The 17,825-nt window shown below is 43.8% G+C and overlaps 1 protein-coding gene across 1 annotated transcript; it reads left to right on the top strand.

The window, feature by feature from the left end:
* Positions 1–9,619: 9,619 nt before the first annotated feature.
* On the top strand, positions 9,620–10,716 carry LOC125111367 (olfactory receptor 56B4-like). Its single transcript, XM_047753309.1, has one exon. The coding sequence runs from the start codon at positions 9,661–9,663 to the stop codon at positions 10,714–10,716; it is 1,056 nt and encodes a 351-aa protein (XP_047609265.1). The 5' UTR covers positions 9,620–9,660.
* The last annotated feature ends 7,109 nt before the right edge of the window (positions 10,717–17,825 follow it).

Genomic DNA, 17,825 nt, shown 5'->3' with positions numbered 1-17,825 from the left:
GGACATAGTGAGAACTTCAAACTATCTGCATGTTTATCTTAGGGGAAAAGGCAAAACCAGGTCCATCAGAGAAAAACCACAGAAAAACTGGGGTTGGTGAACTCTGAAAGAGCAATTTCTATCATTCTAAAGAAAGTTATTTCTCTCCAGTTTAAACGGCGCTCCTGGGGCCGAGTTGAGGGGTCACTTCCTCATCCGTACTTTTCCTAAATCCATGTCTGGTGACGTACTAAACTCAGCATCCAAACCCTCCGCATCCCACTGTAGGGTGTACAGACCCCATTTCCCTCCTGGGCAGGCGAGAGGAAGCCCGATTCTCTACTTGCGCTTCCTCTCCTGACCAAGCAAGGAAATGGGACCCTCCTCTCGGAAGGCAGAGGGAAGAAAGAAAACTCGGAGGCTCCTTACAGACATTTAGGATTTCCAGATGCTAACGCATCCAGGGTCACTACACCTCCCGCCTCCTCATCGCCTTTTTCTTCCTGTTTATTGGAGGTTGCGTATCAGAAAAGGACCCCCATCTTCCTTGTCATTCTTTCTATCTACACCCAGTACAGCCTCTGCTTTCCTCCCTTGGCCCTGGAACTTACAGAAGACCTAAGGATGCGTCAGCTGTAGTAGGAACTGCTTGGACTTGGCTAAATACATCTTGGGAGTTTTATGAGCTCCTGTTCCTCTCCTACCTCCTACTTAGACCCCAGATGGGAAAAGATGGCTTGGGAAGCTGAGTCTTGATAGATAAGGAGCTGAGTCCTTTGGGACTGTGTCTCGTGGGGCTCCTGCAGGTGGGGAGTTGGGAGGCAAGGGATGGAGTGGCTTGAAACTGAAGTAAGAACTTGCCTAGAAACCAGAAGCCAGGGATCTGGTGCCTAAGCCTGGCACACAACCATGGTTGAAGATACAGGAAAAGAGGCAAAAGGGCCTTGATTACGATGATAATGCCAAAGTTTTGAATGATTTCTCAGTGACCTAAACTACCTAAGATGTTTATATGTTTTTTCTTCATTGAATCATCTCCCTTATACATGAATGTGCAATGCTTGAAGTAGGGACTATTACCCCTACTGTGTAGGGGGGACAGATAGAGAGACGGAGCCTCGGCCAGTCACACAGGTAGCCTACGTTCACAGCCACGTTGATCTGACCCCAATGGCTGTCCTAAATGTCACCGCTGCTCTGATGATATGACGACAGGCGCTGAAATCCTAGCCCATCGAGTTCAGAAACTGTTACAACTGGTCTAACTGATAAATAAAGGTATCTCCTAAAGAACGCGGAGAGAGTTCAATAGAAGGAAATCTGTCCATCTAACTTGACATATCACGGTTGTGGATAAGATCATGCAAATGAAATCATTTAAATCACTAGCAGATTTGCATCCTAGCTCTGACGTTTGCTATTTGCGTGGCCCACCCATTAAACAAATGCTAACTCCCTGTTCTGCTCCACAAACGGTATTAGACCCTGTACACGACGGTAAGGACGGTAAACACAGCCCTGTCCTCACCTCGTGCTCCTTCTAATCATGGGATCGTTCAAAACCATAGGCATCTCTAAATGTACCTCTTTGAATAATTTCTAAGATATATGGTTTAGCAAAGAAGCAAGAGGCAAATTAGTACACAGAACGCTGCACAAAATCATTTTGGAATGCAATACCAAGAATAGAGAGACTTATTTAGGGTACATACCTGCACATGTTATTACATGTTCTTATGTATAATCAAGTTACCTGAAGAAGGATACGCAGGAAACCTGTAAGAGTAGTTTCTTCGGAGAAAGACAAATGGGTCAAACTTGGCAGACGGGAGCAAGACGGTGTGTTAGAGATGGCTGCTGCTTTGCCCAGATGTCCTGGTTCTTCCGTAGGAACAAAAAGCATTATTTTGCTTGGGTCCCCATGTCCACTGCCAAAATACCATAGCTCTCAGATCAGTAGATGCCACTGGCCAGAGTTTTCAGCAAAACTCTTTAACATGAGCTGACTCAGCTGAGAAATGAAGGTCAGTCCCCCTCCCTCCTTCCCCATGGAACAGGCACAGGACTGATGCCCGAATTTTCTCCCTTAAACGTTGAGGATGAAAGGCAGAGTCTCAGCTTGGCTAAGCAGAAACGGAGACACTTAGGGATGGTCTGGTTTCATCCCTGGAGGTCCGCCTCTGAAACGCTTTTATGTGGAAGGAAAATGTTTTCTAATTTGTTTAAGGCAGCACTACTTAGGTTTTTCATTATATGCATCGGAAATAATACTGGTATAGAGAATGAATCACCTTTACTGAATGCCTTTTTTAACTTAAAATTTTGAATTAAGTGCATATGTTTCTGTCATTTAATTAAATATGCTTTTACTTTTATTCTTTAATCATACAGATAAAAGGCAGAAAGCTTTTGATAATTTTAGGAAAGAAAATATACAAAATCCCGTCATATGTCATCAACAAGCATGACTGCAGGAGCATTACTTTAGTTAGGTTGGATCAAAAAGCCTTAATGAAGAGAAGAAGGAGTGGGAAGAAAAGTACGAGCAGAAGCAGAGAGGTCAGGCAGAAGACTATTTCTGTGCAGTCAGGAGATGCTGTTCTGAACCAGACTGATGGCAGAGGAGATAGATTGGAGTAGACAAATTTTGAAAGAGTAGACAAGGACATATCCTGATAAATTAGATGTGAGGGATTCCATGTAGACATCAAATGTAATTCTTAGGTTTCTGCCTTTGATAACCTGGTAAATATGGACTCATTTACTGCAATGGTGTCCTATCATAAGGCTTCTGGGTATTGTTGAGTTTACATGTGAAGTGAGTGATGATAAATTGAATGTGAAATCAACAAGTTTCTTTACAGGATTTTTTTTTTTTTCTAGAAAGCTTCAGTCTTCCACAGAGGAGACAGATGTTTAGATTTAAACAGCGTTTGCAACTACAGTGGAGGAAGAGAACACAGTAGGTTAGACGATTTCCAAGAGAGTAATTAAATGATGGGCCATAGAATCTAAGCTTGACAAGGAATAAAGTCAAGAAGAGAGGGGGATAAATAATAGAATGGAGGGAATTCTTTCAATGCATTGATAGTCTGATGTCCACAAATTGTGACTGCACTGGTTAAAATTTGAACCTGAGGTCAGAAGGCAGTAGTCAGGAAGTAGGATGTTTCAAATCTAAGTTTTAGAGGTGGATCAAGGACAAAAATGAGGTAAGTCAAAAACGGGGTGTTTAACACAACAAAGGTTACTTTTGAGTACAGGCTGAACTAAGCATTCAAGCATTTCCAGTTTTCGCAGCAATGGGACACCCACTGCATGCAAATGACCTTCTGATGAAAAATAAATGCATATAAATGAAGTAATAGATAACTATGGGAGGCTTACATATGGTATAACTTCTCTTTTTTTTTTTTTTTTGAGATTTTCAGGGCCGCACTCACAACATATGGAGGTTCCCAGGCTAGGGGTCCAGTTGGAGTCAGAGCTGCCAGCCTACACCAGAGCCACAGCAACATCAGATCTGAGCCACGTCTGTGACCTACCCCACAGCTCATAGCAATGCCAGATCCTTCACCCACTGAGAGAACCCGGGGATAGAACCTGCAACCTCAGGGTTCCTAGTCAGATTCGTTTCCTCTGAGCCACCTCGGGAACTCCTAACTTCTTAAATTAAGGCTAAATCTGAGAAAAGTTTGGAGAAGTTTACACTTCAAGCAAAAAATACGGTCAACAGAGAAATAATCTGAGATGTGAATTTTTAGCCTGTAGCATGTCCCCCTGATTTAGACACACGATTTCTTAGGCAATAAATGATTTGTTTGATTTCCTTGTTGCGTAGTCTGATGCACCTGTGGACACAATTGCCCAGGAGCCACCACCCTGCGTTGGAAAATGGGCAGACACTCACTGTGCCTAGCACAGCTCCGTTCCCTGTGCTGCGAGGTGAGCCCTGGATCCCACCCAGGCTGTGCAGAGACAGCACCGGACAGACAAAGATTTCCAAAGGGGGGCTGCCGCCAAGCCCAGAGAGTGGGAAGGGCTGCTGGGTAGCTCCCACTCCTCCCGTCCTGAGTCGTACTGTTTCCAGCATCCTAGCCGATGACCTTTAAATGAGTATCTGAATTCACTGACTTCTTACTTTTGCTTTCTCCACAGAAACACTGACACATTTTTCTCACTCATCCACTACTCACCCCTTGAATTGTCCTCTGAACAAGACAGCCCCATCCGTGGGAGTTTCTCACTTTTCCTCCAATTACAACATGACACATTGACACGCTAACATTCAAATTATATGATATTGTGTATCATTTAGAGTCCCACTGGAAATAACTGGGATAAAAAAAATCTGTCATAGATACTGACTCACGGACTTTGAAAAACTTTTGGTTTCCAAAGGACACAGTACAGTGGGTCGGGGGAGATGTGCTGGGGGTGTGGGATGGAAATCCTCTAAAACTGGATTGTGATGATCATTGTACAACTATAAATGTCATAAATTCATTGAGTAAAAAATTTTTTTAAATAAAAAAATTTTTTAAAATCTGTCCTACATTTTTCTTTTTCTTTTTCTCTTTGGCCGTGCCTGTGTCATGCAGAAGTTCCTGGGCTAGAGATCAAGCCCTCCACACAGCAGCAACTAGAGCCCCAGCAGTGAATTTCCAGAGGCAGTAGTAGCCTCTCGGCCCACGGAGCAGGTGCAAAGCAGATCAGGAGGGCAAAGAGGCGGCACCCAAGAGAGGAAATACCTTATATATGTGTCTACATGGGACAGATAACCCGTGAGAAAGGAGGTGGTAAAGGCGAAAGCAGAGAGGGTGTATCTGCTGGGAAGTGGTCCCTGAAGAGGGTGAGAGAAGCATGTGTCTTGGGGGAGGCACAGGCCTTGAGGGGGTCGCACCGAGGGAGGGAGACCTCCTTCTAAACCTTCAGCAAAACAGAGATGAGCAGGGGCTGTGCTTCCCAGGGGACAGCGGGCTGAGTATTCCTGTTCCTTGGGACAGGCTGCAAATTCCCCTAAAACCATGGAAGGCACGGCCAGGCTGCAATGAAGAAACATCATGTTTTGATGCACACGGGGGGAAAATTAGAGCCCGCGGAGGACCGAGGGAGCAGCATAGACGGTCCAGGGCACCTCGGGGCTCCAATCTGTGCAACATCCCGGGCGCCAGGGAAGAGGAAGATGTGCTCTAGACAGCAAGGCCATAAAGGAGAGGCAGAGCCGGGAGACCAGAAGCCGCTGCGGAGGGCACTTCTCGCTGCTCCCAGCTCCGCCTTCCCGCTCTCGGTTCTGGCGGCGGCCCTCTTCCTCCCGCCTCCCTCCTCCCTCCCGGGTGCTCGCCCTTTCTTTCCTTAGTTTGATCCTTCTGATTCTGGTCCTCTTCTCTCTTAAGATCTGCACCTGTACAGGAGCCTGAGGTCTGGAGAACAAGTGAAAACGGTGAGCCACTGAACAGGCTTCTCACGGAGCCCGAGGCGGGGGAGACCTGGGGTAAATGCTGAAAGGCTGGTGAAAGCGGGGGAGCTTTCCATGGAAATGATAGATCCAAGATCCTGAACAGAGATAGCCATTTAATTCACCTATTTCTGATTAAAAAAAAAAATCAAGGCTCTCCTATCGTGGCTCAGTGGAAACGAATCTGACTAGGATCCAGAAGGACTTAGGTTCAATCCCTGGCCGCACTCAGTGGGTTAAGGATCCGGCGTTGCCGTCAGCTGTGGTGTAGGTCGCAGTCGCAGCTCAGATCCCGCAATTGCTTGGCTGTGGTGTAGACTGGTGGCTACAGCTCCGATTGGACCCCTAGCCTGGGAACCTCCATATGCTTGGAGTGCAGCCCTAAAAAGACAAAAATTAATTTAAATTAAATATCAAGAACAAAAATAGACATCAAATTACCCAAACTAGTAAAGATCATTTATCAGAAAAGTGTTAGCAGCATTGCACTGCAGAAGGAGGGCCAGGGTACATTCTGCTTCAAATCCAGACCCCAGATGAAGGTGTGCACTGTCAATATTTCTTCTTTTTTCCCCCTTTTTTCTGTCTTTTTTTTTTTGCCTCATCCTAGGCACATGGAAATCCCTGGGCCAGGGATCGAACCCACATCACAGCAGTGACCTAAGCCACTGCAGTGATAGCAGATCCTTAACCCACTGAGCCACAAGAGAACTCCAATTTTTCTTTAAATTGTTTAGAGATTTACAAACATTTCTGAAAGATGCAAAATAAAAATAAGAGCTGATACTATTTACAATTACCTTAATAATAATGTGGTAATGCATCTTTTTACCACCTCCCCCCCAAAAAAAGTCCAAAGAGAATTTAGTAGTTATTAGCTTAGGAAAGCAGTAGTATAAACTAGCTATATTTAATGAAATGTTTTTATTTTTTATTTTATTTATTTATTTATTTATTTGTCTTTTTTCGCCATTTCTAGGGCCGCTCCCGCGGCATATGGAGGTTCCCAGGCTAGGGGTCTAATCGGAGCTGTAGCCACCGGCCTATGCCAGAGCCACAGCAACGCGGGATCCGAGCCGTGTCTGCAACCTACACCACAGCCCATGGCAACGCCGGATCGTTAACCCACTGAGCAAGGGCAGGGACCGAACCCGCAACCTCATGGTTCCTAGTCGGATTCGTTAACCACTGCGCCACGACGGGAACTCCTAATGAAATGTTTTTAAAGCAATAATCATCAGAAGGGTTTTAAGTCAGAACAGCCAAATAGGAAATGTAAACAAGAAATAAAAAAGTAATAAGGTGAAAAATTATAAAAATACCTATGTAACAGAAAAGAAACGTTGGATTTCTAAACAGAAAGGGTCAACGAGGAAAAGATATCAGTTCTTCCATAATTAATTTATTTTTCAATTTAACACTCAAAAGACAAATTGTCTTTTTTTTAATTTAAAAATTATGAAGAATGACTAGTAAAACCGTTCCCTATCACATGGTAAATATACTAATTCAGTTAGTACTGGCCTAAAAACAGAGAGGACTGTCTAGTCAGGAAATGACCCTTGAATATATGTTTGAATTTAATATTTGACCGTAAAAAAAAGGACATTGAGAATTAGTGGGGAGGGTAAAGTTTATTTACTGAACAGTGCCAGAACAATAATTTAGCTGTTTGTGGGTAGAATTAATTTAGGTACTTACTCCTAAATTGTAGTCAAATTTCAAATTGGCTACAAAGTTAATTTTAAAGTTTTTTTTTTTTGTAAAGAAAATGCAAGTCAACATTTATTAAAATACCAGATTTTACAATTATTAAAAGCTTAAAAAGTCATGAAATAATTAATATTAAAAGTGCAATTGTTATGAATACATAAAGGTTTGCTTAGGCTCATATGTAATTTTTTCAAGAGGATAATTGAAAATGGGAAAATTTTCCAGAGAATTTATCAGATAGAGGTAATTGTCTTACCATATAATGAAACTCATAAAAAAAGTTAACAAGGTTGTGCTTCCAGACTCCATCCTAAGCACTTGAAAAACATTCTTTCATTTAAGGTCACAGGATGCATTAAAGGAGAAAATTGACTAAGCATATGAATGGGGGGGGGGAATCTTTGAATTGGTCAAAGTTCAAAAAAAGTCAAAGTTCACAAAATAATGTGAAAGGTAAATCAAAATTGAAATATCAATGTTTACTTATTCTACTTTTTTTATGGCTGCACCAGCAGTATATGGAAGTTCCATGGCCAGGGGTTGGGTCCAAGCCACAGCTAGAGCCTACATCACAGCTGTGGCGATGCCGGACCCTTTAACTCTCTGTGCCAGGCTGGGGAATCCAAGTAGCACCTCCACAGAGACAGGCCAGATCATCAACCCACTGCAGGAACTCCCTACTTATTCTATTAATGAAGACTTTTTAATTAAAATTTCCAATTATGGCACAAATGTGGTGAAATAAACACTCATGAACAATTCTGGCTGCATAAAACACTATGGTGAATCTATGAAGCCACCTTTCAGCGTATGTCAGGAGCATAAGAGCCCCTACTGCCACACGGGGCCAGAAAAACCTCCTAAAAAGACAGGACGGCAATATCAAAAATCATTTTTTCCCCATTTCACACAGCAATTCACTTCTTGGAAAGTATCCCATGGATAAACCTACATATATGATTAAAGATATATGAACAATTACACTTACTGAATCATTTTTTACAGTAGCAAAATACTGGAAACTAATCATACAAAATATGCAACATAAAACAAGGAGACATATCTACAGCATGATACAGAACAGTCTCCAAGATAATCAAGTTAAAAAAGAAAAGGAAAGGAAAAAAACAAGAAGAGGAAGATTAGTATGTTAACACTTGTTTTTTCCTTTATGGGAAAAAAATATATATATAGTCTTATCTGTGCAAAAACTTTCTCTGGAAGAATTCCCAAGAAACTGGTATTACTAGATGCCTCTGGTTAAAAAAAAAAAAAAAAAAAAAAAGGAGAGAGAGAGAGAGAAAGGTTTTAGGAAACCCAAATACAGGTGTCTTATTTTCCACTGTTTTTATTTTTCATTTGATTCGATTTTTTCCCCATGCACATGTAAGACACTTAACACCTTTTTTTTTCCTCTTAGGGGCCACATCTGCAGCATATGGAAGTTCTCAGGCCAGGGATCGAGTTGGAGCTGCAGCTGCCGGCCTGCGCCACAGCCACAGCAATGCGGGATCCCAGCCGTGTCTGCGACCTACACCCCAGCCACAGCAACGCCAGATCCTTAACTCACTGAGCGAGGCCAGGGATCAAACTCGCATCCTCAGGGATACTAGTCAGGTTCGTAACCCACTGAACCACAATGGGAACTCTAAATTACACTAAAGAATGAAACGTTAAGATGGCTATGCCCTTTGCATGTATCACTTCTGCATCATTTTTTGAAATTCTACTCAAAGGAAATAATCTGAAAAGTAAAGTATTGGTGAGTAATTTGTCAAAGAGTCAAACATGGAAATGTGAAGCAGTCATTCAAATTAAGATTTCAAATTGCTTTTATTTATTTATTTATTTATTTATTTATTTATTTATTTTTGGTCTTTTGTCTTTTTAGGGCTGCACCCGTGGCATACGGAGGTTCCCAGGATAGGGGTCTAATAGGAGCTGTAGCTGCTGGGCTACACCACAGCCACAGCAACGCCAGATCCCCAACCCACTGAGTGAGGCCAGGGGTTGAACCCGCAACCTCATGGTTCCTAGTCGGACTCGTTTCTGCTGAAAGATAACGGGGACTCCAGATTTTGCAGTGCTTTTAATGAGACTGGAAAATCATGGTTCATTATTCATCCATGCAATAAATTTTTACGAGTGCCTATTTTGTGTCTTGGAGCACACTACTGAAAGACGGAGGCTAGATGTAATCTCTCTAAATAATGATACAAACTGCTTGAATATAAAGCAAAAAAAAAATGGAAGTAAACCAAATATTATTTGTTATCTGTTACTGATACTATTATTGCTGATATATTTGGACATGCTTATCAGACCGACAAGTGGTGATGACAAGCAGCTGATCAAACCTTTCCGTTTAGGATTAATTCGGGCTTGCTTTATTGCTCCTCGGTGGCATATTTCCAAGAGCCAAAAAAAAGTTGAGAATCATTCCTGAATAAAAGAAGCTGGGTCACTGGCGGAAGGGAGTCCCTAATCAAGACCCTCAGCTGAACGTTCAAATGCAAACTCCTTCTTATTTCTGTTTTATGGGCAGTCGCGGAGAACTGGGCACCTATCCCATGGATGCCTCTACCACTGTTACCAACAGCTCCAGCCTCCAGATTTCCCATTTCATGCTGATGGGGCTCCCGGGCATTCATGAGTGGCAGCACTGGCTCTCCCTGCCCCTGGCTCTGCTCTACCTTTTAGCCCTCGGTGCCAATCTCCTCATCATGATCACCATCCAACGTGAGCCTACGCTGCGTGAGCCCATGTACCATTTTCTGGGCATATTGGCCATCGTGGACATGGGCCTGGCCACTACCATCATGCCTAAGATCCTGGCTATCTTCTGGTTTGATGCCAAGGCCATCAGCCTCCCTGAGTGCTTTGCTCAGATCTATGCCATCCACTTCTTCTTCTGCATGGAGTCTGGTATCTTCCTCTGCCTGGCGGTAGACAGATACATAGCCATATGCCACCCCCTTCGATACCCTTCCATAGTCACGGAAATGTTTCTGGTCAAAGCTACAGGAGTCATGGTGCTCAGAAACAGCCTGTTGCCCATCCCAGTGCCTGCACTAGCTGCCCGGTGCCACTACTGCTCCAAGAATGAAATTGACCACTGCCTGTGCTCCAACTTGGCCGTGATCAGCCTGGCTTGCGATGACATCACCGTGAACAAATTCTACCAACTGATCTTGGCGTGGGTCCTGACAGGGAGCGATATGGCCCTGGTTTTTTCTTCCTATGCTCTAATCCTTCGCTCTGTGCTGAGGCTGAAGTCACCAGAGGCAATGTCAAAGGCTCTGAGCACCTGCAGCTCCCACCTCATTCTCATCCTCTTCTTCTACACGGGCATCGTCGTGCTCTCTGTCACACACCTGGCAGAGAGGAAGGCGCCCCTCATCCCCGTTCTCCTCAACGTGCTGCACAACGTCATGCCCCCTGCCCTCAACCCCGTGGTGTACGCGCTGCAGATGCGTGAACTCAGGCTGGGCTTCTGGAGGCTGCTTGGGTTGGGGGACGATGTGTCCACAAGTGACCTCAGTTTTAGAAGGCTGCTAAGGTGTTAGGAAAGGACAGACGTTTTAACTCTCAAAACATGGATGGGGGGAGTTCCTGTTGTTGTGGCACCATGGAAATGACTCCGACTAGTATCCATGAGGATGCGGGTTCGATCCCTGGCGTCACTCAGCGGGTCAGGGATCCGGCATTGACTGTGAGCTGCAGTGTAGACTGCAAATTCGCCTCGGATCCTGAGTTGTTGTGGCTGTGGCTGTGGTGTAGGGAGGCAACTACAGCTCCGATGTGACCCCTAGCCTGGGAACTTCCATATGCATGAGTGTGGCCCTAAAAAGCAAAACAAACATCTCACTAGGGAGAAAGTGACCAATAAATTCATGTAACCTGTCAGTCTCACTAATCAAAACATGCACAGGAACATAATAAAAGTTCCTATTACTATCAAATACCAATAAAAAGGAAATTTTTACATTCTCTCCCTGACGACTGATGCCACCCTGTGATTGACAGTCTTCTGCACGGCGAGTAGGACTGACCGTAAATTTGTCCAAAGGGACCGAAAAGCAATTTGACAGAACTTTCAAATATTCATTAACGTTCAAATTCTTTTACCCAGTAAGTCTGTTTTTAAAACAATATCCAAAAGCAATAGTCTAAATGTAAGCAAACATTCATAAAAAGTTGGTTGTGATATTATCGTTAGCAGAAAATGGAGCCTTTAAAAATATTAATGTAAATTTACTTTGTTACAGATGTATGTGTTTTTCTTAGGTAATTTTCATAACAAGAAAAATTTTTAAATAAATGTGTATTAAGAGAGGGCAGAGAAAACTTTCATCTTCGTACCAGAAAACCTCAATAATAATAAAAATTATTATTATTAATGAATGGATAACAGGTGCCAAGTACTTCTTATAGGCCAAAAAACTGAGCTGAACATATTATGTATTTTACATATACACACATATATATCATCTGATTTAATACCCCCCATAACAACCCTATCTGGCAGGTACAAGGTCATTTGTAATTTACATACCCTGGGGGTTACAGAACGGGCCCCAGCCAGCAGCTTCAAGTGCGGGGCAGGGATTCAATTCCTTGGGAGTCTGATTATGTAACCTTAGCACCATTCTCTCTCTTAGTCATGCTCTGTTCCAGAATTTCTGTATGATTTTGAACAACCTATGAAACCTTGCTATGCTTCGGTTCTTCAAGTTAAAAGTTGTGACAATCATGACGGTTTGCAGAGCTAAGTCGCAGCGCCCCGTGGCAACCAAAAGACATGATAAAGAGCACATGCTTTGAGATGCAATATACCCATGGAAAGATCAATCTAATGATGTGGCAAAATTTTCCTCCTAGGAAAGAAAAAAAAAAAAGTGGTCCCAGAAAATGCCCTGGAAAAATAGTTCCAAATACCAATTAATTCAATCTAAAGGAAATTGTGCCATTTGCACTTCTAACAAAAATGCACATTTTTTGTGTATAAGAACCCTGACCCTTGATCACTTTGTACATTCCCTGAGCCTAGTACAGAATTCTGCACGTGGGAGATGCATAATAATGCAATCGTGATACAGTCACTCAGGCAGGAGTCACATGGTCCCCTGAATCCCAGATATCTAAGAAGACGTCCCGGACTGCAGTCTGGAGAGTGACCTCAGGAAGCATGCCTGCCAGTCCACCTCAGAGAACAGCCTCTGGGAAGACCGTCCTGGGGCTGAAGCATCATCACAAACCGTGAGCTCAGCCCACGGGGGAAGTGGATGCTGGACCACCCAGCAGACCTGCAGGAAGTCAGGGCACAGCATGGGACAGGCCATCCTACACGGTATGCCTAGAAACTTACCCAAGGTCAGAGGCTTTCAACTTCCTCCAAAAAGGGGCTGCTGCTTCACCCTTCCGGTCAGTGACCGCAGATCCTGACTGAGGGCAATTCCCCAGGAAGAAAAGGCAAAGAGGCAACAGCGGAAAAGAACCTGAACTTCAGCCAACTTCCTCTTTCCACCCCAAAGGAGATGAGTAACAACAACATCTAACCTTGAACTTCGCTTTACAGTTTGCAAAAGGCTTTCCCACAATGAATCGACGGATTTCATGTAAATTTCATAGCACCCCTCTTCGGGAGGAAGCATTACTGTTCATCCTTTCTCACCAAGAAACAGGCGCTCAGGCAGATCCATTATGCAAGTTGATCCGCTGGTAAATCGCAGTGCTAAGCATCCTCAAGTTGCCTCTAAACTTTCATTGACACATATGTCACACGGTTTGTGACGTTTTCATTCATCTATTCCTTCAAAACACAGAGGGCGAGTCTCTGTGCAGCAGCCCAGAGGGCAGACAGTGCCAACAGCTGTGCAGGGGTGTCTCTCAGTTCTCTTGAAAATATGTGAGCATCCAACATCCAACCTAGAGACTCAACAAAAATTCTGACACGAGAGAAAGATCACAGCAGTTGATTTTTCTCTCTGCGCTATGAGCCGTGTGTATAAAAAGCAGCGTGCCTTCTGTTTCATCTTAACCAACTATTCCTCTTTGCTGCATGTGTGATATGCACTGGTTTCACTTTATATAATTTTAATACCATCAGGTTATTTTATTTTAATTGCCTATTTATCTTTTCTCACACATTTATTTTCATATCCAGTTGATGGTTTAATTTGGGCCTGTCTTCTCAAAACGGCTCTCGCTGTGTCTCTCTTACTTAACCTAACCTGAAGAAGGTATCCTTTGAGCAGGGCGGTTCAATCTAGCCACAGTTGTCACAATGCCATCTTTGTATCGGCCTTTATCATCTTATTTGTTTTTATTACATTTTCTGGTGTTTTTTTAAACTTCCAACTGTTGCTGAATTGACCCATTTCATAGGTTTCCCCATGTGCTCACTAACTTGACTAGCAAGTTTTATTGAATATGCCTCTTGGACAAATTGCTCTATTCATAAATTTATGAATACATTCAACCTTATATTTCTTTATTCTCTTCCCAAATTATATAATAGTGATTCCATATTTTTTCCTTTTAATTCCAAGCTCAGTTTGAGAACTTGAAGCACTTTTCATAGTGCTTTTGTTTCCTATCAAACATCTCACTGGGTATGGCCTGTTCCAGAGGTGAGCATGACATCTGCAACCCTCAGGCTCTTTTTCAGTGTAATATGGGAAATTTCCCATTGAGAAGTTGAATCTAATTCCCCTCCCCTTTTAATCTGAGCTGGCCTTATTCACTCATTCTTATTCACCATAGAATGTGGCAGAAATCTAGGCCAGGAAAACCCATTCAGGAGTTCCCCTGTGGTGCAATGGGATTGGAGGCATCTCTGGAGGGCTGGGATGCAGGTTCAGGTTCAGTGGGTACAGTGGGTCAAGGATCCGGCATTGCCTCAGCATAGGCATGGGCTACAACTGGAGCTCAGATCTGATCCCTGGCCCAGGGACTCTTTATGCTGAGGGAATGGCCAAAAAGAAAAAAAGAAAAGAAAAACGAAAAAAGAAAAATGCGTCTAGCATCCGCCTGTGTCTCTTGTTCTGTTTTGTTCCCTGGATTCTCCCCACTGAAAACCCAGCTGCCCTGCCATGAGGTGTCTCAGCCACATGAAGGGACCATGGGCAGCTGCTCTAGCCCAAAGTCCCAATGGAGCCCAGCGTTGAGATCGTACCATTCCAGGAGCCAGCCACATGAGTGAAGATACCTCCGGGCCCTGGCCATGCGTCACCCCGTCTATGTGCATCTTCTGAGTTGAGGCTGCCAACGTGTGGAGTGAAGATAAGCCGTCTCCACTGCACTCTTCTTGAACTCCTCATCCCCGGAATCTGTGACTAATGAAAGAGGCGTCGTTTTACGCTCGTGTTTGGGATGGTTTGCGCCAAGCATGGAAACTGGAACACTGGATCCTGCCGAAATCATTTGGACTTTTAGGTCCCAGTCATTGTTGAGATTTACTAAAAGCATGTCTCCTCTAGGTCAGAAGTATTTGGGGACTTTTCGTATCACTCACAATCACATGACCCAAATTCATTTCGGTTTCACTGTGCAGCTTGCCCAAAGTCATCAATCACAGCCATTTCTCGTACACGTTTCCCCAGTGCATCCTTCTATGTATCAATCAGGAGAGGAAAGCCCCATCTTTTGAACAGAAAACATTTAATGTAAATAGATGTCCGCTATAACAAGGCATTGAAACACCAAGGGATTGGCTCATGTGCAGGGAGCGTCCTAAAGAATAAAGAATTGCAGACATGAGAAGCAGCCACTACCACTACAGACGGCATCGAGCTGTCCAAGAAAGAGCTCCACCCAGCCGAGATCCAGGCCCCGATGACAAGGGCACAGGCTGCTACACTGAACAGGAGAGTGGCTGTGATGCTGTGCCAGCTGAACTTGCTGGAAATCCAACTTCCAGGGTGCCAGACTAAGCTGTTCACGGGAACAGAGGCACTACCAGAGGCAGTGGGCTACACAACCAGGCCAGGGAGTTGCTGGGGGTCAGGTGCAGGGGGCTGCTGACCACGGGACGCTGCTGGCACCACACACACAGAAGCTGTGCTGAAGAAGCTGTTCACGCTACCGCAAAGCCTGAAGGCACATGAAAAAGTGACCGAATCTCTGTAGGAGAGTTTTGTAGCATTTTAACTTACCCAGGCTCCATCCTTCCCTCCCTGGCTTGGTGACATTCTTAAAACCCGCAGCCTATGTTCCCTGCGTGGGCTTATGGTGCTGGAGGAAGCAGGGCAGAACTTGTTCTCAAAGAATTGTTATTTTTTTTTAATCTGTCTGGTGGCTCATGGAAGACCTCATTCAGAACTCTCCCAGGATAGAGTGGGGGTTACTTGGGGGCATTTGGCAAAAATTCTTTTTTTTTTTTTTTGTCTTTTTGCTATTTCTTGGGCCACTTCCGTGGCATATGGAGGTTCCCAGGCTAGGGGTCTAATCGGACACGTAGCCACCAGCCTACGCCAGAGCCACAGCAACGCAGGACCTGAGCCATGTCTGCAACCTACACCACAGCTCACGGCAACACCGGATCGTTAACCCACTGAGCAACTGCAGGGACCAAACCTGCAACTTCATGGTTCCTAGTCAGATTCATTAACCACTGCGCCACGACGGGAACTCCGGCAAAAATTCTTAAAGGGAAATGTGTTAGCCTCTGCTACTTGGGTAAGAATGACAGTCAGGGAGTTCCCGACGTGGCGCAGTGGTTAAGGAATCCGACTAGGAACCATGAGGTTGCGGGTTCAGTCCCTGCCCTTGCTCAGAGGGTTAACGATCCGGCGTTGCCGTGAGCTGTGGTGTAGGTTGCAGACGCGGCTCGGATCCCGCGTTGCTGTGGCTCTGGTGTAGGCCAGTGGCTAAAGCTCCGATTCAACCCCTAGCCTGGGAACCTCCATAAGCCGCGAGAGCGGCCCAAGGAAAATGGCAAAAAGACTAAAAAAAAAAAAAAAAAAAAGAATGACAGTCAAAGCAGACAATAGATACACCAGAAACTTGGGACAAAAGGCTGAGGTGTGTTGGTGAATAAGAGCTTTGAAGAGTTCCCACAGATTGCTGGGGATCTAAAAGGCACCAAGTGTGCCCGGGCTGGGTGCACTGCTGGAAAGACCTAGAAGAAAAAAGAGAAGACTCAAAGTACTAGAATTAAATATGAACATGGGAACACTACTACTGACCCCACAGAGGGAAAAGGATTATAAGAGAATACTAGGAAAAATTGTACATCAGCACATTAGACCACCTCCATTAGAGGGACAAATTTTGAGATCATACAAACTACCAAAACTGGCTCAAAAATATATAGAAAATAGGAACAGACTTATAACAAGTAAAAAGATGGACTCAGTAATAATAAAAAACTTCCAGCAAAGAAAAGCCTAGCTCCAGATGGCTTTACTGGTGAAATGCATCAAATATTCAAAGAAGAATTAACACCAGCGCTTCCCAAATTATTCCCCCAAAGAGAGAACAGGATACTTTCTAACTCATTCTATGAGACTAGAATTACCAAGACATCAAAACCAAAAACATCACAAGAAAGAAAAATTGCAGATAAATACCTCATGAAGATAGACACAAAAATTCTCTGTAAAATACTAGCAAACCAAATACAATTTATTAAAAGGATTATATACTATGACCAAGTGGGATTTATCCCAGGAATGCAAGGGTGGTTCAATATACAAAATTAATGTAGTACACCATATTAATAGAATAAAGAAAAAAAACACACCTCATCTCAGTTACTTCAGAAAACATATTTGATAAAATCCAAAACTCTTTCATGATTAAAATATTGAGCAAGATAGGAATAGACAGGAACTTCCTCAACCGGATAAAGTACATCCACCAAAAAAAAAAAAAAAAAAAAACCCACAGCTAACAGATTTAATTGCGAAAGACTGAAAGCTTTATCCCTAAGATCAGGAACAAGACAAGGATGGCCACTTTCACTTCTATTTAGCATTACATTTGAAGTTCTGGCCTGGGCAATTGGGCAATAAACAGAAATAAAAGGCATACAAATTGTAAAGGAACAAAGAAAATCTCTGTTTTCAGATGAGGCCTTACATGCAAAAAATTCTAAAAAACACACAAAAGAACCATTAGAGCTAGTAAAAAAAAAAAAAAATCAACAGAGTTCCCTTATGGCACAGCAGGCTCTCCTTATCCGGCATTGTCACTGCAGTGGCTTGGGTTCCATCCCTGGCCTGGGAACTTTCACGTGCCATTAGCGTAGCCAGAGAATAATAATACTAACAATTTATGACTCAGTATATCTTACTTTTAGCAAACTGCACCTCACTTAATACCATATTACCCTGGCCCAGGAATTCCATATGCTGCAGGGCGGGGGGGGGGGGGGGGGGGGGGGAAGAAAACTTTCCCAATTACCTCTCAGTTGCCTAAAGAGTCCAGTCAGAGATTCTCATAGTCATAAACTGCTAGAAACACAGTAACATTGAACAGAGGAGTTCCCATCATGGCTCAGTGGTTAACGAATCTGACTAGGAACCATGAGGTTGCAGGTTCGATCCCTGGCCTTCCTCAGTGGGTTGAGGATCCAGTGTTGCCATGAGCTATGGTGTAGGTTGCAGCTGTGGGTCGGATCCTGAGTTGCTGTGGCTGTGGTGTAGGCCAGCGGCTACAGCTCTGATTAGAC

This window comes from Phacochoerus africanus, chromosome 11, assembly GCF_016906955.1.
Source record: "Phacochoerus africanus isolate WHEZ1 chromosome 11, ROS_Pafr_v1, whole genome shotgun sequence".
In the NCBI taxonomy this organism is placed as follows: Eukaryota; Metazoa; Chordata; class Mammalia; order Artiodactyla; family Suidae; genus Phacochoerus; species Phacochoerus africanus.
The sequence above is the reverse complement of the archived record's forward strand: the minus strand, read 5'-3'. Positions and strand labels throughout refer to the sequence as shown.

Coding starts and splice junctions, on each gene's coding strand:
- LOC125111367 (XM_047753309.1), top strand. CDS start 9,661: ATGCAAACTCCTTCTTATTTCTGTTTTATGGGCAGTCGCGGAGAACTG.